This window comes from Hipposideros armiger, unplaced genomic scaffold (genome assembly GCF_001890085.2).
Source record: "Hipposideros armiger isolate ML-2016 unplaced genomic scaffold, ASM189008v1 scaffold_598, whole genome shotgun sequence".
In the NCBI taxonomy this organism is placed as follows: domain Eukaryota; kingdom Metazoa; phylum Chordata; class Mammalia; order Chiroptera; family Hipposideridae; genus Hipposideros; species Hipposideros armiger.
In genome coordinates, this window is record NW_017731948.1 from 1285211 (window position 1) to 1310320 (window position 25110).

At 40.3% G+C, this 25110-nt stretch overlaps 1 protein-coding gene across 11 annotated transcripts in view; it reads left to right on the forward strand.

The window, feature by feature from the left end:
- Positions 1–25110, forward strand: part of NLGN4X (neuroligin 4 X-linked) — a 354171-nt gene that overhangs the window by 184517 nt on the left and 144544 nt on the right. For 10 of the 11 annotated variants that reach the window (XM_019624654.1, XM_019624659.1, XM_019624664.1 and 7 more), the window contains one exon: positions 7386–7538. In XM_019624654.1, the coding sequence (XP_019480199.1) occupies positions 7386–7538 (153 nt within the window). Of the gene's footprint in view, positions 1–3916; positions 3977–7385; positions 7539–25110 lie in introns of all 11 variants that reach the window. The other variant, XM_019624662.1, reaches the window with a different exon arrangement.

Consider the following 25110-nt stretch of genomic DNA (forward strand, 5'->3'; position numbering starts at 1 on the left):
AATCTTCAGGGCCTTGGGTTTGACAAGGATTTCTTAGACGTGACCTCAAAAGCACAAGCTTCAAAGGAAAGGGATAGTTCCATTAGACCTCATCAGCATTAAAAACTCTGCGCTTCAGAAGACATCATTGCGAAATGCAAAGATAAGCTGGGGACTGGGAGAAAAGACTTGCAGATGATATATGAGTATCTGGTAAAGACTTGTATATAAGAAATATAAGGAACACTTACAATTAAATAATGGGAAACAAGGAACCCAATTTTTAGAATGGGCAAAATATTTGACTAGACAAAGAAGATAGCACATGAGACTGTGTTCCCACATCATTAGTCATTAGCTAAATGTCAAATAAAACTATGTTGACACACCATTTCACACCCATTAGATGGTTACCATCAAAATGACAATAAGAAGTGTTGACCAGGAGGAGGACAGGTTAGATGGAACCCGTGTACACTGCTGCTAGAAATCTACAATGATGCAACTGATTTGCAAAACATCCCTGCAGTTTCTTAAACTAAAAACATAAATTGACTGTATAAAATAGCAATCCCACTCCCAGATTTCAATGCAAGAGAAAGGAGAACATAAGTCCATGCAAAATAATTGTACACAAATGTTTATAGGAGCCTTATTCACAATAGCCTCCAACAGGAAACAGTACAAATAGCTGTCAACAGATGAACGGATCAAGAAAATGTGGTGTATTCATACAGTAGAATGTTACTCATCCATTGTAAAGGGATGAATTACCAATGCTCGTGAAGCATGGATGGACTTAAACATTACGCTAAATGAAAGAAGCCAGACACACAGAAACTGCATAGTATATGAATTCATTTCATTATATGACCTGCTCAGAAATGGAAGATCTGTGAAGAGACAGCAAGTAGATGAGTGAGACCTTGACCTTTACTCCACGATGAGTTGATTTTATGGCATATAAAATTATATCTCAGTAACGCTCTTCAAAACCACCCTCAGGTTAACAAAGGAACGTGGTAAAGCATTGGAGAGATGGTGGATGAGCAGGGATTGCTATTTAATCGGTGATGTGATGATGTCTGGCACGTTGAAAAAGTATTGCGCATGTTTAGAACATTTTCCCCCACGTGTTGGCGAAGTTTCTCTGTGTACCGCCTGTCATCCGGCCCCCAGAACTCTTTCAAATGACCTAGCCCAGTAGTCATGCTTCTGTGCTCTCAGCTGCAGCATGGAAGGGAAAATAAACTTACAAGAAGGAAATTTAGAGAATACTGAGAGATGAGACACGCCCTTCCTCAGTGTTTTCCAGAAGCCTGTGGTAAGCCCAGGGGGGGGGGGTCAACCTTTAAAAGAACCCCTTTCTTGGACGGAATCTGCTTAATCAGGAAACATATTCTCTACCCTCACCCACACTTTTTGTCTACACCTTTTATTTGTCTAGTATCTTTTTTTTTAATTAAAGTTTATTGGGGTGACTGTTGTTAGTAAAGTTACATAGATTTCAGGTATACAATTCATACGATGGAGAAAAGACAGTCTCTTCAATAAATGGTGCTGGGAGAATTGGAAAACCACATGCAAAAGAATGAAAGTAGACTGCTCTCTGTCACTGTGTACCAAAATTAACTCAAAATGGATCAAAGACCTAACCATGACATGAAACAATAAACTGCACAGAAGAAAGCACAGGGACTAAACTTACGGACCTTGGGTTCAAAGAGCATTTTATGAATTTGACCTCAAAGGCAAGGGAAGTAAAAGCTAAAATAAATGAATGGGACTATATCAAACTAAAAAGCTCCTGCACAGCAAAAGAAACCATTGACAAAATAAAGAGACAACCAATTGAATGGGAGAAGATATTTACAAACAACGCCTCCAATAAGGGGCTAATATCCCAAATGTATAAGGAACTCATACAACTCAACACCAAAAAAACAATCAATCCAATTAAAAAATGGGCAGAGGACCTGAATAGATGTATCTTTTCATTTTTAATGAAAGAGGTGACCTGTTTCTATAGAAACCAAGAAAGAAAATCTTCACGAATGAATTGATTTTTTTTTCCAGAAATGAGGAAGGCTTGTTTTATAACACAAACAGTTTAGTTGTACTATCCACAGAGCCTATTTCTTGAAGCAAGGCACCTCTTCTAGGTTTCTTAACATCATTTAGGCATATATTTAGTCCACAAAATGGCTTTGAAATAGGTTTTATATTGATAAACTCTGACAAAAACAACCCAAAAGAGCATCGAGCTAATTAGATAGAGATTAATTTTTTAAGGTTGTTTTAAGATATTTAAGTGCAGTAGAATTCTTGGATATCGAGCTAAGTATAATAGATTAATACATTAGTACCCTGTATATCCAGTATACTTTCTAAGGGAGTGGAAATGAATGTGTTGAAATGAATGAAGGACTAGTTCCTACATGACTTCACTTTCCCATTAGGTGATTAGTTGAAACGGGTGATACTGTGGTCCCAAGGGGTCCCAGGCATCTCTTCCCAGCTCTCTCTTCCATGACCTAGGGTTGGAAGGTTCAACCTGTCTACAGTGAGAATATTGAAACCTCAAAAATCAACAAGTATGGTGAATTGCGGTTCCTACCCACCCATCCATGTAGGTCTGCTTGTTAAAAGGTGTTCAGTCGCCTGAAATAGACAATATTCCACCCTTATGTGACTTAGGACAACAGCAAGTTCACATCTTGGTTTCAAGACATGTTGTAGGTCTTTTGAGTTCAGGAGGTAGAGCTGAGGAATGATTTTCTGACACAAGCGTTGTGGGTGACAGTTACTGCATTCCCCTCTGTCATAACCCATGTATCCTAGCACCGGATAGGAAGGCAAAGGCCCCTTTAGTTGATGGAGACAGCTCAAGTGATAGGAACTGGGGTATACATATACCTGGGCTGTGTCGGTGTACAAAAAGAAGATAGTTAAGCCAATGAACTAAACCATTCCAACGATATTAAATGTTTTGGCCTCATGTACCTGGAAAACATAAAAACCAAAATGGCGCCCTGTGTATGCAGACTGTAGGAAGGTCTTTGGTGGGGTTGAGGCAACCTGCCCGCATTTTGTCTACATGGAAATGCCTATGCCGCCGATGTGTGACATAACCAAGGTAGGTAACTTCATTTTATTTATTTTTTTTCCACAAATTCAGATAGCAATAACCGTCAAGTAATATTTAATGTGTTTCAAACAGAAACCATTGTTCTTAGAGTTTTTATCTTGAGTTAAATAATTATTGAAAGTCTTGTTATTTTTATAGTAGATGACAATGGGTAGTATTTCTGTAGCCAATGGTGAGAGATCAGTCTTCGTCATTTAAATTGATTAGTGACATTCCTGACTCTTATTTGAAAGGGTGTGTTTTTAAATTCTTATGCATTAAACTAATGTCGATTGTAAAGCATTTTGATTAAAGTTCTTTCATGTAAACAAGTTTCTTCATACATTGTGGAATTTCCTAACTGAAGTATATCAGTGATGTTTCAAAATTTTTATCTACATTACAACATGTTAAAATCAGAGAAGCATTGAATATTTCATATGCATTTCTTTTAAGAATGTTGGGAATCTCTTTTTCAATATAATTTAATTTGTTTTTTAAACTCACGTTAGCTTTTTTCTTTGCAATAGTATCATTTTAACCCCCAAACTACATTTTCACAGGATATCTAATATTTTTGCAAATAACATTTTGACTTTGTTCTTCTTGACATCTTTTATGTTTATATGCATTTTGCATCACCCTCTTTCATTTTTTCGAAATCCAAATGTAACAGATTTCAACTTTTTGTGTTACATTTTTTTTTTCTTTTACTGGGTGGTATCTCTCTCTCTCTTCTGATTTTTTTGCAAACCTGTTGTTTTTGAATTCTCTTTTTTCCCTTTATTTTCCTTCTCAATATGACCCCAGGAGCCAACACAAAGAAAAACGCAGATGATATAACCAGTAATGACCGTGGTGAAGATGAAGGTATTTTTTGTTTTTTCAAAGCTCGACCCTGATGCATGATTTTATACCTATCTCTCTCTCTTTTTCTTTTTTTTTCCCATTTCAACCTGTTTTTCCTCCCCTTACCTGAAACAAGTACACTTTAGTGTGCTTCTTCATTTTCTTCTTGTTGGGAAACCACTGTCATTTTTAATTCCAATGACCATGTAGATGACTGCCAGTCACTTGTGAGAAGTCATATAAGCATTGCTTCTAAATGTGAAGTGAGTAACCAAATGTGATTTGCAAGAAAGTCCACCTTTTTGTTTTTTGTTTTTTGGTTTTTGTTTTTTTGGTCACAAGAAGAGAAAATGGAATTTTAAAATATGCATGTATTCTTTCTTTTCTTCTTTCCAAATGTTCTTTTGAAGTTAATATTGTATTTTGGAGCTTTGGTCTTTTTAATTCCTTCTATGAACTGCAAACTCGGCAAGACACTTCGGTAGAGCTTTTTTGGGTGGGATAGCATGTCAATTTTTGTTTGTTTTTCAACATACTGATTCCAAAATGGGTTTCCAAGAATCTCTTCTGACTCACAGTGAAAAAGTGCATTAACGAGATGTTGCCATTTCTTTGAGGACTGCCTTTTAGCATCATTTAAGAAAAACAAATAGGGATAGCAGAGAATTGAAGTAAGGTCAAAGAGTTAGTTCCATGCATCCATCTTTTTACACCACAGCTGTTTTGAAAACAATCTTTTTCCCCCAAAAAAATGTTTGGTTGCTATGGAATGTTTCTTCTTGAAGGATCCCATGTTGTTTGACAGATTATCCACCAGAAGTTAATTTTTTTTTTAAGATGGAAGATATGTGACATCTGAGCAACCACTTGCACATTATATCCTACTTCTTTGGCAGAATAAATGGTGTAAAAGAAAAAGAAAAGCCTAACATTAGTTGCTGTGAAGGCTTTATAGGATAGGTAAAAGCATGTCCTTCCCATCTGAGTAACAAAATGCATGGATGTCCACTTATGTACCTTAAAAGAAGGAATACCCTTGAGGAACCTTTGGTTCTCTGGCTGCAAGGCAATTTGAACACATAATCCAATATACAGATGATGTATTATACAGCTTCCCACTTGAAACTTATATGATCTTATTAACCAATGTCTCCCCAATAAGTTTAATAAAATCTACAAAACAGAGAGGAAGAGAAGTGAGTGGTGAGGTATCCTTGCCGGGTGCCAGAATTTCCCTGAAAATGCCTTTTTATCATTTGTTTCATTGATATATATCATTGCCCTCTTTGATTTCTTATAAATCGACTGCTGTCCACGAAAAGTTTTGCCAACATTGCTTTCACGCCTGGTCTTCTCTTTATGTTATTATTATTGTTGTTGTTGTCATTGTTATTGTTAGTTATTATTTTATTATTTTACCGGCATTCACGGGCTATCCTTACGTCTAATGGCTCTGTAGTGATTCCTCAATGGTGTCAGAATGTGACATCCTACGTGACATTCATCAGGCAGCCTGTCATTTGGTCAGAGCCCCAAAATGCCTGCAGTTTTATCAGTATTCAAAAATGTATTTAAGAAATCCTTCTCCTGGTTGTCTGATACCTCTGTGGATATAATTTGCATCTCATTCTGCTCTTTCTTTTTAGTGCATTTTCTATTCATCATGAGGGTTTGTTCTCACAATGCAACTTTGTCACCATTACAATGGCCCCATTTCATTGACTACTGATAACCTGTGATTTTTTTTTTTAAACTTTGAGTTGATAGGCATTTGGTTACTCCTTCCTCTAGTTGTGTGTCTCGGAAGGAAAGAGATGTGAAGCTAGCATTTTCTCTGAGGAGCCCCCTGAAAGCAGCCCTTCAAAATCTCGACTGTTCCCCTTTCCACAGTGTAGTTGCCAACAGTCCCCAAAAGTAAAAGAAATAAGATCAAAACAGCAAATCAGGGGCCAGCGGGAGCAATGGACCATGCCCAAAGCCACCACTTATAGAGATAGGTTTATTTAAAAATTCCATGTATCCTGTGACAAGTCCATGACTAATAAAGGATTTTTACTTCCTATTTGAATTTTATATGGGAGAATAAGAGATGTTTTTTGTTTTTTATTCTGTCCTGGATTAGTGACAGGCACACACGTGGGCAGCTTGACATTCTTTCTGTACTTAACTGTGAGCAGGGAGTTTCTCGAACTTTCTCTACGCTTTGTACTGGTAACTAATGAACTCATTTTGAGGCTGTCCTCATAATGAATGTTATTCCTAGTCACCATCGAAATGATGGTGGTTCGTTGCCCTAAAATTCTTTTCTGATATTTCGAAAGTGTCTTGGGGATTTAGAATTAAAAAAACACTGTTGAAAATAATGTGAAAATAAATATATTTAGGTACATTTGGGGTTTTTTTGGGGGGTTAATATACAGATATTGAAATTATTTCACACACACACAGAAATAATTATAGGTGAGGTCAGACTTCTTAAACATTAAATGTAATTCTAAGGGACAATTTTCACTAATCAGGCTATTGAATCATATTTTTTCAGAAAGCAGGCTCTGCAAATGGGCAAATGGTCTCCACATTTCTATCGCCACAGACCATTGCAAAACATTGTTTTTACATCATTGTTCAATATAATAATAATGACTAAGCGTACTCACTGGTTGCAGATCAGAATGAGAGTATATATTCCCTGTGAAAATCTACAGCATTTCAATCATTTTTGTCTTGAGGTTGGAATCTTGTGCCATTTTTATTACATCTCTTTGCTTTTTTTGTCACTTAAATATGTTGGGGTATTGTAATCTGTCACGCAGAGCAAAAGCACTTGCTTGGACATCTCTTTTGGTTTTATTTTTGTTTTTATACATTTCTATTTTATTGATCATTTTTAACCATTTGGTTTTTTATTTGTTGTTGTTGATTTATTGTCCTGTACTCAGAGTTTATAGTTTCACTACGATCTTATGTTCTCATGGTTCAGCTCACCTTTGACTGAAGATGACAGTGCCAGTGAGAATAAATTATCATTTTGAATTCGATTTCACACTTAGAGGATACAAATATATTTTGTAATGGATGCCACGAGCATCTTTCAAAGTCACCTTTTAGGATTTGAGCGCTCCTTAGGAAATAACTATTTCTTTGAAATCCTGTTTTTTAGAGTTTTAGATCTATACAGAAATGTACATAGGCATACAGATTAGTTCAGATGCCAGTATGCTTCTCAAAATATCATTTCTGTGAGTAGAAAATACACTAACATCGGCCATTTTTGGTAGGCAGTCTGATTCAGGCGCATCCAATTAAAATATAGACGACAATGATTGAAGCCAAAGCTAGGAAAAGTAATCCGTGTCTTTTGCCCTTTATTGAGCATCCGTTGATCAGTGCAGTTCTTGACGGTGTCTCCTTCCTTCCCCTTTTTTTGCAGACATCCATGATCAGAACAGTAAGAAGCCAGTGATGGTCTACATCCACGGTGGCTCTTACATGGAAGGCACTGGCAACATGATTGATGGTAGCATTCTGGCCAGCTATGGGAATGTTATCGTGATCACCATTAACTACCGCCTGGGGATTTTAGGTGAGTGATTCCATCCCGGGAATGATGGGGCCAGAGCCGTGAGGAGGCTCTGCTTGTTGGGCGGTGGGGACCGATGGATTGAAATTGCATTACTCCCACGTCTAGGAAATTCTGTGGAACACACGCTCTTCCCGCGTAGGATCTGTTTGTTCTTTTTAACACTTTCTTGTGGCCCCCTGTGTGATGCGATGTGTAGGATGACACATTTGGTAATGAGCAATCATGTGGCAAGAGCTGGTAAGGGCCGTCGATACTGGCTCTCTTTTGTGGTTGTGTAGGTGTGTTGTTTAGGTCCTTGTGTGTGGGGAAACGTGTTAGCGATATCCCTAGCAGACTGTGTTTGTTGGGCCTCCAAGAACTGCTGTGTGGTGACATGGCTTTTGCATCTGCGTGCAACGGAACTTCATGCTTTTTGGAATTTTGTAACGTTTTATGACTTTCAATGAAAGGACGTTGACTAAATGTGTGGGAATCCAACAGTAGATCTCCATTGTGTTGGTGTTTAATTCACGTCTCCCCAACTGGGTGTTGGAAAACTGTATATTCCGGGGGGGGGGCGGGTCATATTTTGAGATATACTTTCTTTTGTGGCTTTGCCTGCTGTTGGACGTTTCAAGAATAAACCCTTTCTAGACCTATGTGACAACGTTTGTTTTCAAGGCAAAAATACTTTGGGATGGTGCAGAAAATTAAACGTTTAACAACATGGTTCTGAGAGTGAGATCTGTATGTCATTGTGGTTCTGGTAAAATATTAAAAACCAAATAAAATGGATTAATGGTGCTCTGTCAAACACGAACGACGGCTGAAGCTGTTTTCTCCAAATAGATACCTATCACCCACAATATCTTATTTTCAACCTTGATAATTTTAATTTTATTAAATTTTATTTAATTTAATTTTATTTAATTTTTTATTTAATTTAAATTATTTATTTAATTTTATTAAATTTTATTTAATTTAATTTTAAGGTTTTTTTTTTCTTGCACATATGGAAACATTCACCTATAAAAGACCCCAGAAGGACGGGAGTTGTAAAGTGCTTTTCTAACCTAGAAATGGAGATGACCCCCACATGTTTACAAAGCTATACCTGTTGGAGCATTGAAAACGTACTCGCAGTTACTTGTTGGCTTTCAAAGATAACTAAAATCCTTGCAGCCAAGAGCTTTCTCTTTGCAGGATTTTATTTCATTTTCCTTTTTTTTTTTTCTTTTACTTTACTACGTTCTATGAGCCAGATCTTTGTGGAATCATTTTAGCTACTTGCACATAGCGAGTATTTTCTCAGAGCCCTCTGGCTACTTGCTTTGGCCGCGAGGGTTTGAAACAGGAAGTGGTGTTTCGTGATCTTTCACAAAAGGCCCATTCTAACCAGGAGGTGGGAGGGAACACGGCAGGCCCTGCACGGAGCCCTTTCAAAGAGCGCAGTGTGTTGGGCTTTGGGAGGTTGAGGGCAGCTCCAGGCGCCGTTTTCTGAATGAAGCAAATGGGCATTGAAAAGTTTCTGCTTTGGTGGAATCACAAAATGTTCTCCTGCGCGCGTGACGTGGGGATGCCACCTCAGAGGTTAGACTTCAGAAGACATTGATTCCCCCTCTCGTGCCAAACGGCGTGAAGCAGCTCTTTGTGCTGGTCTCTTACCCGTTTGGCCCGCGGGGGGAACAAGCGCAGCTCTTGAAAAACCCTATGGGAGCTATATACGCCTTTGTTATGTTTAAGAAAAGAGGGGGGAACAAAAGCTTGCTTTTAGAACTTTTCCCACAGAAGGACGTTAAGTTTACCTTTTGCTATTGAGAGTTTAAAAAAAAATTCATGGTGAGAAGGAGAGCTGTATCAAGGGATGCCAGAGAATTAAAATAAAATAAGCCATTTAACAACTCTGTGCAAGTCTATTTACATTCCACAAACGAGCTCCTGCGGTGCCACGGAGAACACGACAAACCCCCTTTATCTGATGGAATGAAATGTGCCAGCACCGCTGGTTAGATTCGGTGGTAGAGGTCTTAACATGAGACCTACTTAGTTTTTTGTCCCCACGGGTCTTGCATTGGCTGTTGTCCTTTTGAAAGTTGTTAGCCAGCAGTCGCTTTTTGCGTTCAGGAATTAATTATTATCGGTCTCCAAAATATTCTTAAACCACTGGCATTGTGATTATGTAAACAATAATCAAGTAAAATGGCGAAAATATGCACTGCGGTGATCATTCCAATTAGTGCTGTTGATATGGACAGATATGTGTTTAGCAAAACGTTTAAGTATTGTTTGAGGTTTTTTTGTTCAAAAAGTCATAAATACATACATGCTCTTTTTCTGTCAAAGGAATGGAAAGTTATTGTGAGAGGTTATTATTATTTTTTGAACAGAGTAGCAGGTGCTGTTGCCCTACCCAAACGAGAGTGTTAAAAGATGAATTACGGTAAAAATGGAAGCAGGATGGTGGCATGGAAAGAGCGTAGGTTTTAAAATGAGACAGAAATGAACTGACATCTTCCTTCTACTCCATGTGACATAGAGAAAGTCAGCTAAATCTGAGTCTCTACAGACGTTAGCTTTCTCTCCCTTGCAAGGCTATTGCACATATAGCATAAAAGTCACAATGGCTTTATGGCTGGGAAATTTCATAGCCCGCAACTGGCGACCAGTATACCCATTTACCATCTAATTTCCATTGTTAATAATACCACAGACATTACAGTAATATCACTGTTGGTCCAGAGAAATAATTGCTACTGGCCACACAAGTAGTGGCTACTATCCATCAAATACCATCATCCAAACTGAGTTACCTTAATTTAAAAATAATCGCAAGACACTTGTCATGTGAAGTAAATGACTGGATCTTCACACTTGTTTTTTGAAATATGAGTGATTTTTTTTAAAGTTAAAATTTATTGGGGTGACAATGGTTAGTAAAATTACATAGGTTTCAAGTGTACAATTCTGTACTACATCATCTAATACATTGTGTGTTCATCACTCAGAGTCAGTTCTCCTTCCATCACCATATATTTCACCCCCTTTACCCTGTTCTACCTCCCTCTCCCCTTACCCTCTGGTAACCACTAAACTGTTGTCTGTGCCTATGAGGTTTTCTTTCTTTCTTTCTTTGTCCTGTTCCTTTGTTGCTTTCAGTTTTATATCCCATGTATCAGTGAAATCTATGGTTCTCGACCTTTTCTATGTGACTTATTTCGCTTAGCATAATAATTTCAAGACCCATCCACGTTGTACAAATGGCACTGTTTCATCTTTTCTTATGGCAGAATAGTATTCCATTGTGTATATGTTCCACCTGTTCTTTATCCAATCGTCTATTGAAGGACGCTGGTTGTTTCCAAGTCTTGGCCACCGTAAATAAAGCTACAATGAACATCGGTATTGAACTTGTGGACCCTGGGTTCAGAGAGTGTTTTTTTGTTTGTTTGTTTTGCTTTGTTTTGTTTGTTTTATCGGAAGTGTGACACAACCTTGCTAGCCATTGACCATATAATGTATTGCCTAGTCCAGAACACTTTGAGAATTGTTCATCTGTTGTTGATAAACCAGGATTGTTCCATACCAGCTGAGCTGTATCATCATAGCTATAAAGAGATTCTTTCTACCATGTGATGTCCTAATGATTTAATTGTGGTCCATTTATTTTCAAAGATATTCTTTTACAAGCATATTTCTTGTTTGTTCAGCTATACACCTTAGCCATTAGAAAGGCATATAAATCTAGAAGGTGAGTTCTATCCAATCTGCCTTTGTTTGTTTGTTTGTTTGTTTGTTTGTTTTGTTTTTTTGATGATTGTCCAAAGACCTTTGATATAAAATTAGAAGAGCAATGTCCTCAGTGATGCTTACTGGTGGTAGAAGCCCAAATTTACTTGTTTTTGGTCCATACCTCCCCTGTGTCTCTAATTTGCAAGACTTTTGTATCATCAGTTGGTGGGGTCTACCTCCATTCAACCATTCATTTTAGTTTAGCTCGTATGATATTACCTTTTTAGTTAGCCTACGATTGGATGCCTCATGCATGTTTTAAATTACTTGTGCTTTAAAATGGTGTTATCTGTATGCTTTGGCACCGAGTAATCACGAGCCTGCAGTGTGGCCAGCAGTGGGCTGCTGTGGGCTCTTAGTTCACTTCATCCTCATAAACTCTGTTGAAGGGGTTCGCTCGTCTCACTGATGAGGAAACAGAGGCTCACAGGTGGTGGGATTGACTCACAGCAACACCGTTTGTGGGGATGAGAGCTGGGACTGCAACCCAGGTCTCAGAGAAGCCAAAACTCCAGTTCTTTCCACAAGATCTTACCTCCAGCCTTGCCGTTCAGAGTTAACTGGGAATCAGGTCCACTGCAAAATGAGTCAGGAAAACGAATGCCATGCTAGCATCAGACTGAGTTTCTGTCATGGCACAGAAATATGTCAGATGGACTCATGGTTGGTCTAGATACAAAATTGTGACGTAACGACACTTACAACACGCTCTGTGTGTGTTCCTCAGAGCGGGTCCTTGATGGCTGGTTCATTTCCATTCGATTATTATTGACGGGCCATGATGGTACATGGTGGTGACGGCGGTGTGAGCCCCCGCAATGGCGTTTGTGACGTCAAAGCTCCTTGGCACCCTAGATCTATTGTTGTATCAGCAAGCTGCGTGTGCAGCCGCTGGTGCCATCTCGTTGCCTGCTTGCTGTCTGTCCCCATTAATGAACAGAAGCTCATTGGGCCAGATGATGACATCAACAGATTTCTCACCTGATGGGGCTTTTATGGTCTGAAGATATGTTACCCACAGTTTTTATAAATGACTTTTTCAAGGATTCAGAAAGTAGCAGAAGCACCAGCTTCTTTTCCAGGTATTGTTAGCGCTCCTGAAGGTTTTCATCTCAGGGAAGGTGGTGGAACGGTATTGTGTGTCCTGAAGCTGGCTTTCTCTTTAAGGTCATTAATTGCATAACCTATTGAGGTGCACTCACATCATAACTTTGACCACGAGGCAGAAATGATTTGACGTGAAGGCATCTACGTGCACAGCATGAGCGTTTGAATGAAAATGTGCACGATGGAAGCCTATGCCTGCTGTCGCCTGGTGTGGCTGCTTTTACTGTTCTAGTCTCCTTTGCGGGGTGTTGGTTTCCATCTGAAATGGACGGTGGGTGGGCTGGCATCTGGAGGCAGCTGTCTGACCCCAGGAAGAGCAGTTTCACTGTTGACCCTTTGAGATATTCATTCATGCTCCATGCCTGGTTCCATTCAATAAGAAGAGATTGGGAATAACAGAGCCCCGGAACCCTAAGTTCTTCTGAAGAGCTGTGATCTGAATTCCAGATGTTGTGTGCCTTTGAGCACGAGCATTGTACATCAGTGATACTTCAGTGGGTCCCCATCAAAGGAGTGATGCAACCTGCTGAAAACTGCAAGCTGCTGAGAAGATGGTCTATATAATACCCATAATACCTTCCTCATTCATTTGGGAATGAAAATATGTTCACTCTTTGGTACTTTCACTCTTTCAACTGAAAATATTTTTTTCTCTTTTCTTTTTCTATACTCAGAATTTCCTTTTAGATTACAAGTGGAGCGTATCTTCTAACATTGAATCAACTGTTCATAATTATACGAATATGTGTGAAGGGAAAACAATAATCTTTTTCCCCTTCAAGGACCTCCACGTCTTGATGCTACTCTCCTAACTCTGTCCTCCTCTGTCAGATGGCCACTGATTTGATTTCCAACTAGAAGAGTTTCCGCTCTCTGTCTTAAAAGAGAAACCACACACGACTGAACGGGGGGAAAAAAAAGAAAAACACGGTGAAAAGTTAAACAGGCAGAGGGTATAGGTGAAGTGTCACACTTAGGGAAAAGTACATGAAGTAGAAGAGTAATAGAAGTAAGGGGGACACGTGAGGAAAGGGATGCATAGGCGACAGGAATTGTGTGGGGCCCCCCCAAAACAAGGAGGGTGGGACAAAAGGATGGAGCCCTCAGAAGAAGACCTGGTGGGGGGTGTGGGGGTTGTGGCAGGGGGTATAAGCCAGCCTGGGAAAGGCTCCGGGTGTTGTTGCTGCCCTGCTAGCAGATGCAGTTCTCTGACATGGACTGGGGGACAGACACTAGATAACACAGGAATAGAATGGACGCATTGGGGGAGAGAGGGCTAGCGTAACTTGTCTGATCCAAAAGTTATGCAGATAAGGGAAACCAAGGCACTTTTAAAAAATAAAGTCTTTCACTGTCTTTTTCATCAGGTTTCTATGCATTTCATAGTTTTTTTGGAAACACCATAATCCTGTTTCTCTCTCTCTCTCTCTTTTTTTTTTTCTTTTTCTTTTTCTTCCATTGCTAGTGTGGATAGGAACTGGAACTCTGGGCGTGGACAAAAATCGGGGTCTTGTTTTGCTGAGTCATCATTTTCATAAACTTTCCTCTTGTGCCTCCTGGTGGCTAAAAATGCCCCCTGCATCAATCTGATTTATTCTGCAAAGTGAGGAGGGTTCCCTCACTTTGGGACTCCGTTTCGAGGCTCTCAGGAGCAGAACTGGAAGCTGTTGCAGTGACAGATAGACTCTTTAAGGAGAGAGGTATCATTTATGCAAAGGTTGACCCGAACAACAAAGCAAAGAGGAGCCCTTTGTTGTCAGGTTACTAAGCACCACAGAAGAAAGTAGAGTGCAGCAAATGGAGGAAACAGGATGTGAAAGGATTTTTTGGGATGAAGAAAAGGAGGGGAAGGGTGGAGAGAAGGTACAAGAGTTTCTTTTCTTTCAATCTCAAAGGCGCAAAGGTGTTGACCAGAAATTCCAACTTCTTTGATGAAATTCTGGTTGGTCCGCAAAGACATTAAGCAGATCCAGAATGTCTTAAAAGAAGCTGGAATTGTATTTGCACTGTGCGTAGCCATTTTGGGGACCCACAGTGTGCAGACACACTTGACAGGAGAATCTATTCATTAAACAGGAGAATGGATTCAATATTTTTCAATTAATTGGTTCCAGAGTGCCATTTCAGCTTGCATTACTAACACCTTCAATGGGAATTACGATTCTCTGTCAGAGAAGTGGTGTTTAAACAGTCCCTGAAAGGTAAAGCAACTTCCTGCTGTGTTGCCTTGTCTTCCTTCCCTAGTTCCATTCAAGGAAATTAGTGCTTTCAAATCAGATCATGGAAAGATGTCTAAAAGGCAAGCTGAGTGGGAAGTTTAAGGACTGCTGGGGCTGCAACACTCCACGACTGTGCAAATACTGGCCTGCAGGTCATTTTGACTTTTTTTTTTTATGACATCTGTCTGAAAACCTGTTACTAGCGTGCTTTGTAAGAAACCAGAAATGAATGTGTGCACATGCACACACACATCCTAGCCGTGAGCCCACAGGAACATATCCGGTTCTAGTAGCGCTGCCAATTGCACATCAATTAGACATAAGCGTGGGTTCCCAGTGAATTTCTGAGGAAGCGAAACGTGACTCAGATATGGCAGGTTACACGGGGCTTTTGCAATGTAAATGTATTTTTCAAATAAAATGACATTGTAGCATATTGATTAAGTTGGGGGCCTATATTTAGGGCAGTCGCTCCTTTGATTAAAAAAATAATAATAATCGTAGCTTTTTTGAATGAAGTGTGCAATTCCCAGTATACACAAATTTAGAACAGTGAAGGCAACAATTCTTTGCTGTTACATCCATCAGAGGTGGATGAGACAAATCAATTGCAAGGCTCTGTTGATTTTGTTAATTATTTGACATTGCATATACTGGTTTTCAGAGCGTTTGGTGCAACAGGCGCACATGTGATTATAGGTTCAGACATTATGGGAAAATGCCAAACCCTGTGAAGCGGGTATTGACATACCCAGTCGGGTAGGAGAAATGTGTTGTTGTAAAGATACACAGTTTAGTGTAGTCATAGGTATGATATCATCTCCTCGAGAAACACTATGAATTCTACCCCATAAAACTAAGACTTGTACTGGGGTTGGGAGAACAATATTGGAATGAAGAAACGTTTCATGTTTGGGTTTTCTGTCATTCAGTGGGACCCTGCTTTTGTACTAAAATATCCCAGTAAGTGTTTAGATGACCTCATTCTTTATTCTTATGGAAATATAATATTACATGTCATCCATTCGTATTATATTGTATTGTATCATATCGTATTACATGTTGTTATATGTATCTACTCACTCCATCCTGTGTTTGCCGAACACATGAGGCCACCCCACCAGGATGCCTCTTTCCTCAGGCTCCTGAACCTCTGAGTGTCTTTCCCCCGCTTTGCTCTCCCCTTCTGCTTCATAAGCGTACCCTTACAAGATCATTTAGAAGTATCCTTCATCCTTTCCATAGTACCTCCTAAAGCCATGCATACGATGTCACGTCTGTACAAAAAGGGGTCTTGAGGAAATGGCCTCTCATCATCACCACACTATCTCTCTCTTTTTTTTTGGTGTTCCTTTTTTTGGTGTTTTTTTGTGTTTTGGTTTTTTTTCAGTTATACTATGTCTACTTCTTCCTTCTCTGCACCAGGCTAACCAACTTCTTCCCTTTTAATCATACTTTTATCAAAAGTGTTCTCTCAAGGACCATTCATATATCACAAGCATTTTCTCCGGGGCTCCAAGAGAAACGTATAATTGGATGTAATTTTTTTTTTTTTTAGCTGAGCCACCCTGCCACCTGTTGGCAGCTCAGCGGCTGCTCAGCTCGGGCTGGACTCAAACCGCTGTTGCTCAGAGCTCACACTCTTGAGTGAGCTCTTAACCAACTGAGCCACTCGGCCGGCCCACTGGATGTACTTTTAATATATCCAATTATTTTCATGCATCCTGATCTTCCTTGATCTTGTAAATGACCCAGTGGGTTTGTCTTCACCGCTACACATCATTGTCCGTGTGCTGTGTTTCTAACAGCTTCTATGCCATATACACATTTAAAGTGTGTAATTCAACGGCCTTTAGCACCATCTAATTTGTGAATATTTTCACCACTCCAAGGAGAAGCCCAGTATTTATTCCTCCCAACCCCCAAAGATTTAGCCAACCACTAATCGACTCTCTACCTCTGGGGATTTGCTTATTCTGGGCATTTCATATAAATGGAATTATACATTCTGTGGTCCTTTGCGTCTGACTTTTTTCACTCAGCATGATGTTTTCAGGGTTCATCCATCTTTCCATGTTGTAGCCTGTGTCAGTATTTTGTTATGTTTTATGGCCAAATAACATTCCATGGTATAGGTATAGCATGTTTCATTTATCTGTTCATTTTTTGATGGGCGTTTTGGGTGTTTCTACTCTTTAAAATATTGTCAATTAATGTTGCTGTGAATATACATGCACAAGTGTTTGCATGGGTCTCCATTTCATTTCTCTTTAGTATGTACCCAAGAGTAGAAATGCCAGGTCATGTGATAACTCAGTTTAACCGTTTGGGTAACTTCCCAGTGCTTTTCTCAAGTGGCTGCACGGTGTTACGTTTTTTCCAGCTTAAGGGATCTGATTTCTCCACATCCTCACCCACACTTGATCCCGTCTGTGTTTTGACTGTAGCCATCCTAGTGGGTGGAAAGTGGTATCATAGCTGACGTGCATGTCCTTGCTGGCTAACGATGTTGAGCCTCTTTTCACATCCATGATGGCCATTTGTCTAGCTTCCTTGGGGCAATATCTATTCAGATCCTTTGCTCATTTTTTATTGGGGTGTTTTTCTTTCTAATAGTGAATTGTTAGTGTTTTTTTTGGGTTTTATTTTTTGGGTTTTTTAAAAAGATTTTATTGGGGAGCTAGGGGGAGGGGAACAATGTTGGGGAATTGGGGGAGGGAAACAGCCAACTTGTTGTCCCTCAATCTTAGTTGTGGAGGGCGCAGCAAGCTCAGCTCCAAGTCCAGTCCTGCCACTCAGCTCAAGGTGCTGTGTTCAATTAGTTGCAGGTGGGTGTAGCCACCATCCCATGGTTCCCTCACGTTGGGACTCCGTTTCGAGGCTCTCAGGAGCAGAACTGGAAGCTGTTGCAGTGACAGATAGACTCTTTAAGGAGAGAGGTATCATTTATGCAAAGGNTTCTCTTTTCTTTTTCTATACTCAGAATTTCCTTTTAGATTACAAGTGGAGCGTATCTTCTAACATTGAATCAACTGTTCATAATTATACGAATATGTGTGAAGGGAAAACAATAATCTTTTTCCCCTTCAAGGACCTCCACGTCTTGATGCTACTCTCCTAACTCTGTCCTCCTCTGTCAGATGGCCACTGATTTGATTTCCAACTAGAAGAGTTTCCGCTCTCTGTCTTAAAAGAGAAACCACACACGACTGAACGGGGGGAAAAAAAAGAAAAACACGGTGAAAAGTTAAACAGGCAGAGGGTATAGGTGAAGTGTCACACTTAGGGAAAAGTACATGAAGTAGAAGAGTAATAGAAGTAAGGGGGACACGTGAGGAAAGGGATGCATAGGCGACAGGAATTGTGTGGGGCCCCCCCAAAACAAGGAGGGTGGGACAAAAGGATGGAGCCCTCAGAAGAAGACCTGGTGGGGGGTGTGGGGGTTGTGGCAGGGGGTATAAGCCAGCCTGGGAAAGGCTCCGGGTGTTGTTGCTGCCCTGCTAGCAGATGCAGTTCTCTGACATGGACTGGGGGACAGACACTAGATAACACAGGAATAGAATGGACGCATTGGGGGAGAGAGGGCTAGCGTAACTTGTCTGATCCAAAAGTTATGCAGATAAGGGAAACCAAGGCACTTTTAAAAAATAAAGTCTTTCACTGTCTTTTTCATCAGGTTTCTATGCATTTCATAGTTTTTTTGGAAACACCATAATCCTGTTTCTCTCTCTCTCTCTCTTTTTTTTTTTCTTTTTCTTTTTCTTCCATTGCTAGTGTGGATAGGAACTGGAACTCTGGGCGTGGACAAAAATCGGGGTCTTGTTTTGCTGAGTCATCATTTTCATAAACTTTCCTCTTGTGCCTCCTGGTGGCTAAAAATGCCCCCTGCATCAATCTGATTTATTCTGCAAAGTGAGGAGGGTTCCCTCACTTTGGGACTCCGTTTCGAGGCTCTCAGGAGCAGAACTGGAAGCTGTTGCAGTGACAGATAGACTCTTTAAGGAGAGAGGTATCATTTATGCAAAGGTTGACCCGAACAACAAAGCAAAGAGGAGCCCTTTGTTGTCAGGTTACTAAGCACCACAGAAGAAAGTAGAGTGCAGCAAATGGAGGAAACAGGATGTGAAAGGATTTTTTGGGATGAAGAAAAGGAGGGGAAGGGTGGAGAGAAGGTACAAGAGTTTCTTTTCTTTCAGTCTCAAAGGCGCAAAGGTGTTGACCAGAAATTCCAACTTCTTTGACGAAATTCTGGTTGGTCCGCAAAGACATTAAGCAGATCCAGAATGTCTTAAAAGAAGCTGGAATTGTATTTGCACTGTGCGTAGCCATTTTGGGGACCCACAGTGTGCAGACACACTTGACAGGAGAATCTATTCATTAAACAGGAGAATGGATTCAATATTTTTCAATTAATTGGTTCCAGAGTGCCATTTCAGCTTGCATTACTAACACCTTCAATGGGAATTACGATTCTCTGTCAGAGAAGTGGTGTTTAAACAGTCCCTGAAAGGTAAAGCAACTTCCTGCTGTGTTGCCTTGTCTTCCTTCCCTAGTTCCATTCAAGGAAATTAGTGCTTTCAAATCAGATCATGGAAAGATGTCTAAAAGGCAAGCTGAGTGGGAAGTTTAAGGACTGCTGGGGCTGCAACACTCCACGACTGTGCAAATACTGGCCTGCAGGTCATTTTGACTTTTTTTTTTTATGACATCTGTCTGAAAACCTGTTACTAGCGTGCTTTGTAAGAAACCAGAAATGAATGTGTGCACATGCACACACACATCCTAGCCGTGAGCCCACAGGAACATATCCGGTTCTAGTAGCGCTGCCAATTGCACATCAATTAGACATAAGCGTGGGTTCCCAGTAAATTTCTGAGGAAGCGAAACGTGACTCAGATATGGCAGGTTACACGGGGCTTTTGCAATGTAAATGTATTTTTCAAATAAAATGACATTGTAGCATATTGATTAAGTTGGGGGCCTATATTTAGGGCAGTCGCTCCTTTGATTAAAAAAATAATAATAATCGTAGCTTTTTTGAATGAAGTGTGCAATTCCCAGTATACACAAATTTAGAACAGTGAAGGCAACAATTCTTTGCTGTTACATCCATCAGAGGTGGATGAGACAAATCAATTGCAAGGCTCTGTTGATTTTGTTAATTATTTGACATTGCATATACTGGTTTTCAGAGCGTTTGGTGCAACAGGCGCACATGTGATTATAGGTTCAGACATTATGGGAAAATGCCAAACCCTGTGAAGCGGGTATTGACATACCCAGTCGGGTAGGAGAAATGTGTTGTTGTAAAGATACACAGTTTAGTGTAGTCATAGGTATGATATCATCTCCTCGAGAAACACTATGAATTCTACCCCATAAAACTAAGACTTGTACTGGGGTTGGGAGAACAATATTGGAATGAAGAAACGTTTCATGTTTGGGTTTTCTGTCATTCAGTGGGACCCTGCTTTTGTACTAAAATATCCCAGTAAGTGTTTAGATGACCTCATTCTTTATTCTTATGGAAATATAATATTACATGTCATCCATTCGTATTATATTGTATTGTATCATATCGTATTACATGTTGTTATATGTATCTACTCACTCCATCCTGTGTTTGCCGAACACATGAGGCCACCCCACCAGGATGCCTCTTTCCTCAGGCTCCTGAACCTCTGAGTGTCTTTCCCCCGCTTTGCTCTCCCCTTCTGCTTCATAAGCGTACCCTTACAAGATCATTTAGAAGTATCCTTCATCCTTTCCATAGTACCTCCTAAAGCCATGCATACGATGTCACGTCTGTACAAAAAGGGGTCTTGAGGAAATGGCCTCTCATCATCACCACACTATCTCTCTCTTTTTTTTTGGTGTTCCTTTTTTTGGTGTTTTTTTGTGTTTTGGTTTTTTTTCAGTTATACTATGTCTACTTCTTCCTTCTCTGCACCAGGCTAACCAACTTCTTCCCTTTTAATCATACTTTTATCAAAAGTGTTCTCTCAAGGACCATTCATATATCACAAGCATTTTCTCCGGGGCTCCAAGAGAAACGTATAATTGGATGTAATTTTTTTTTTTTTTAGCTGAGCCACCCTGCCACCTGTTGGCAGCTCAGCGGCTGCTCAGCTCGGGCTGGACTCAAACCGCTGTTGCTCAGAGCTCACACTCTTGAGTGAGCTCTTAACCAACTGAGCCACTCGGCCGGCCCACTGGATGTACTTTTAATATATCCAATTATTTTCATGCATCCTGATCTTCCTTGATCTTGTAAATGACCCAGTGGGTTTGTCTTCACCGCTACACATCATTGTCCGTGTGCTGTGTTTCTAACAGCTTCTATGCCATATACACATTTAAAGTGTGTAATTCAACGGCCTTTAGCACCATCTAATTTGTGAATATTTTCACCACTCCAAGGAGAAGCCCAGTATTTATTCCTCCCAACCCCCAAAGATTTAGCCAACCACTAATCGACTCTCTACCTCTGGGGATTTGCTTATTCTGGGCATTTCATATAAATGGAATTATACATTCTGTGGTCCTTTGCGTCTGACTTTTTTCACTCAGCATGATGTTTTCAGGGTTCATCCATCTTTCCATGTTGTAGCCTGTGTCAGTATTTTGTTATGTTTTATGGCCAAATAACATTCCATGGTATAGGTATAGCATGTTTCATTTATCTGTTCATTTTTTGATGGGCGTTTTGGGTGTTTCTACTCTTTAAAATATTGTCAATTAATGTTGCTGTGAATATACATGCACAAGTGTTTGCATGGGTCTCCATTTCATTTCTCTTTAGTATGTACCCAAGAGTAGAAATGCCAGGTCATGTGATAACTCAGTTTAACCGTTTGGGTAACTTCCCAGTGCTTTTCTCAAGTGGCTGCACGGTGTTACGTTTTTTCCAGCTTAAGGGCTCTGATTTCTCCACATCCTCACCCACACTTGATCCCGTCTGTGTTTTGACTGTAGCCATCCTAGTGGGTGGAAAGTGGTATCATAGCTGACGTGCATGTCCTTGCTGGCTAACGATGTTGAGCCTCTTTTCACATCCATGATGGCCATTTGTCTAGCTTCCTTGGGGCAATATCTATTCAGATCCTTTGCTCATTTTTTATTGGGGTGTTTTTCTTTCTAATAGTGAATTGTTAGTGTTTTTTTTGGGTTTTATTTTTTGGGTTTTTTAAAAAGATTTTATTGGGGAGCTAGGGGGAGGGGAACAATGTTGGGGAATTGGGGGAGGGAAACAGCCAACTTGTTGTCCCTCAATCTTAGTTGTGGAGGGCGCAGCAAGCTCAGCTCCAAGTCCAGTCCTGCCACTCAGCTCAAGGTGCTATGTTCAATTAGTTGCAGGTGGGTGTAGCCACCATCCCATGTGGGAGTCGGACCAGCACTCTTGTTGATAAGACTGTGTGATCTATTCCCTGAGCCACCCAGGTGGCAACTCAGCTCAAGGTGCCAAGTTCTGTCTTTAGTTGCGGGTGGGTATAGCCCACCATCGCAAACAGGCAACCTTGTTGTTAGGAGCACGAGCTCTCACCAGCTGAGCCATCCTGCCACCTGTTGGCAGCTCAGCGGCAGCTCAGCTCAGGCGCAGCTCACTGGCCCATGTGGGAATCGAACCGGCGGCCCTGTTGCTCAGAGCTCACACTCTTGAGCAAATTCTTAATTAACTGAGCCACTTGGCCAGCCCCCGTAAGTGTTTTTTAAAATAATATGTCCTACCTACATTTTCCTTACCAGATATAGAATTTGCAAATATGTAATCCAATTTTGTGGTTTCCCCCCACTTTTTTGATGGTACCTTTTGCAGCACAAATTTTTTAAATGCTGATGGAGTTTGATTTATCTATTTCTTCTTCCTCCTCCTCCTTTCCTCCTTCTCCTTCTTTTTGCTTTTGTCTTTGTGTTGTGTGTAAGAAGTCTTTGCCTAACCCAAGTTCACAGCAATTTACTCCTATATTTTTTTCCAGCAGTTATGTAGTTTTAGGCCTTATTTTAGAGCTTGATTGCTAGTATTTTTGAGGATTTTTACATTGGTGTTCATAAAAAGGTGAATCTAAGGATCGCTTTCCTTCTGATGTCTTTGTCTGATTTTGATGTCAGGTATTAATATTACTCTCCTCACAGGATGAGTGGGCCATGTGCCCTCCCTTTTATTTTTTCCAAAGAGTTTGTGAAGAATTGGTGTTAATTCTCCATCCACAGGATACACCAGTGTAGCAATCTGGGCCTGGGATTTTCTTTGAGGAAAGTTTTGTTGTTGTTTTATTACTATTCACTTTCTCTACTTGTAGCTCTATTCCGATTTTGTCACCCTTTTCTGCCCATTTCCATCAGGCATTCAGTTCTCACCTCGAAGGTGGTGGCACTTCAAGTCACATCTCATGCTGATCTTTTCACTCAGCTTTCATTTCTATCCATCTTACTCATCCCGAGGAAAGTTCCTCCGGAAATGTCAAGCAGCACCGTGAAATAAAAAGGCTCCATGTTACTCATAAAACTGACTGCAAAGAGGGAGACTGTCAACTCACCGTTGTCTCTTTCTTACCATATACGAGGTCTGACAATTGAGTTTGCGAGCTTGTTGCAAACGATGTTGATCACCTTTTTTATACCCAAGGGATGATTCATTATGAATTTGTACCAACTGGACAAACAGTTCACCAAGTTTACTATTTGGAAGTGCCGAAAAGGCTGCATGAAAAAGACGACCTGAACTTTTCTCCAACAATCCATGGCCCTTGCACCACGACAGTGCACCAACTCACACGGTACTGTCTGTGAGGGAGTTTTTAGCCAGGATACAAATCACTGTATTGGGACACCCTCCCTACTCACCTGATCTGGCCCCCAATGACTTCTTTCTTTACCCGAAGATAAAGGAAATGTTGAAAGGGAGACATGTTGATGACATTCAGGACATCAACGGTAATACGACGACAGCTCTGATGGACATTGCAGAAAAAGTTTCAAAATTGCTCTGAAGGGTGCACTATGCACTGGCTTCGGTGCATAGCTTCCCAAGGGGAGCACTTCGAAGGTGACCGTAGTGATATTCAGCAATGAGGTAGGTAGCACTTTCTCTAGGATGAGTTCGCGAACTTAATTGACTTCGTATGTATCTGAAAACTTAGTCCTCAGCTTCCCTTCTCTACAGCTCTGCATAATGACTCTTGTTGCCCAGACAGACTGGCCCTCTGATTAGATCTCACAAACCCAGTGCTTTGATGACAGTCCATCACTGGAATAGATGCTCATGGCCAATCAGCCACACTACTGCTTCCCTTATTCGGGATTGTTAATAATCATCAACAAAGCCAATTTATGGATGCAAGAATGACGTTACTAGAAGAGAATGCTGTCAGAGGCTGTCCACATAGGGATTCATTTCAACCACTTTACCTTGCATGGGTGGGGATTCGCCATTACAGGCTCGAGAGTCTAAATCTTTGAGCTTGACAGCAGTGGATATGTCTTATCAGCAGACCAGCACTGACCAAAGTACAATGCAAACTTATTCGTTGACCAGAAGGCAGATAACTTTCTATAACTGTCAGTAAAAAATTGAGAAGACGTCCTTCAATGGTGAATTGACAAGCCAAAATCACAAGGTTTTGTAGGGAGCTCTGAATTGAAAAGAAATAAAGAATGAAATGAATGTAACTTTACTAACCATTGTCACCCCCATAAACTTGAATTTAAATATATAAATAAGAAAGTAAATAAACAAAAAAGAATGAAATGAGAGGGAAGGCGACAGTTGTGAGTGTATAACTTAAATGATTTTAGAATGCTTTTCCTACCCTTACAAAGATAGCTTTGCCAAGGAAAATATAATAATGGGTTTTATTCATTCATTCATTCATTCACTTCTTCATGCAAAAAATACATACTGAATACCTCCTATTTGCCAGACAGTGCTTTCCATTGGGAATAGAGTAGTGAAGGAAAAAAGACAAAAATCTATGCACATGTAACATTTTTATTCCACTGAGAAAAAAAAACAAAACAGACACATATCATAAAATGCAGCTAAGAGGGTTCCATGAGCGCTGTGAATGACGAGTTAGCATACTGTAGAAGGGTGCTAGATTGGGGTTTATGTGTTATAACTTTCATACCCCTGCTCGAGTTTATTATGGGTTTTGTTTACATTGATGGAAAGTCCAGTGTTATTTCTCTTAATTTCAGACTGCAGGGAAGGACTTCTCCTGTTTGTGCTTAAGGATATTAGCAATTTCATGGTTTCTGATCCTAAGCATCACTGACATTTGGATTGGATGTTTCCCTGTTGTGGGGATCGGTGTTGGCCAGCATCCCTGGCCTCTACCCACTAGACGGCAGCAGCATCTCCCACCCCCAGTCTTTTTTTTTAATTAAAGTTTATTGGGGTGACAATTGTTAATAAAGTTACATAGGTTTCAGGTGTACATTTCTGTAATACGTCATCTATATATCTCACATTGTGTGCT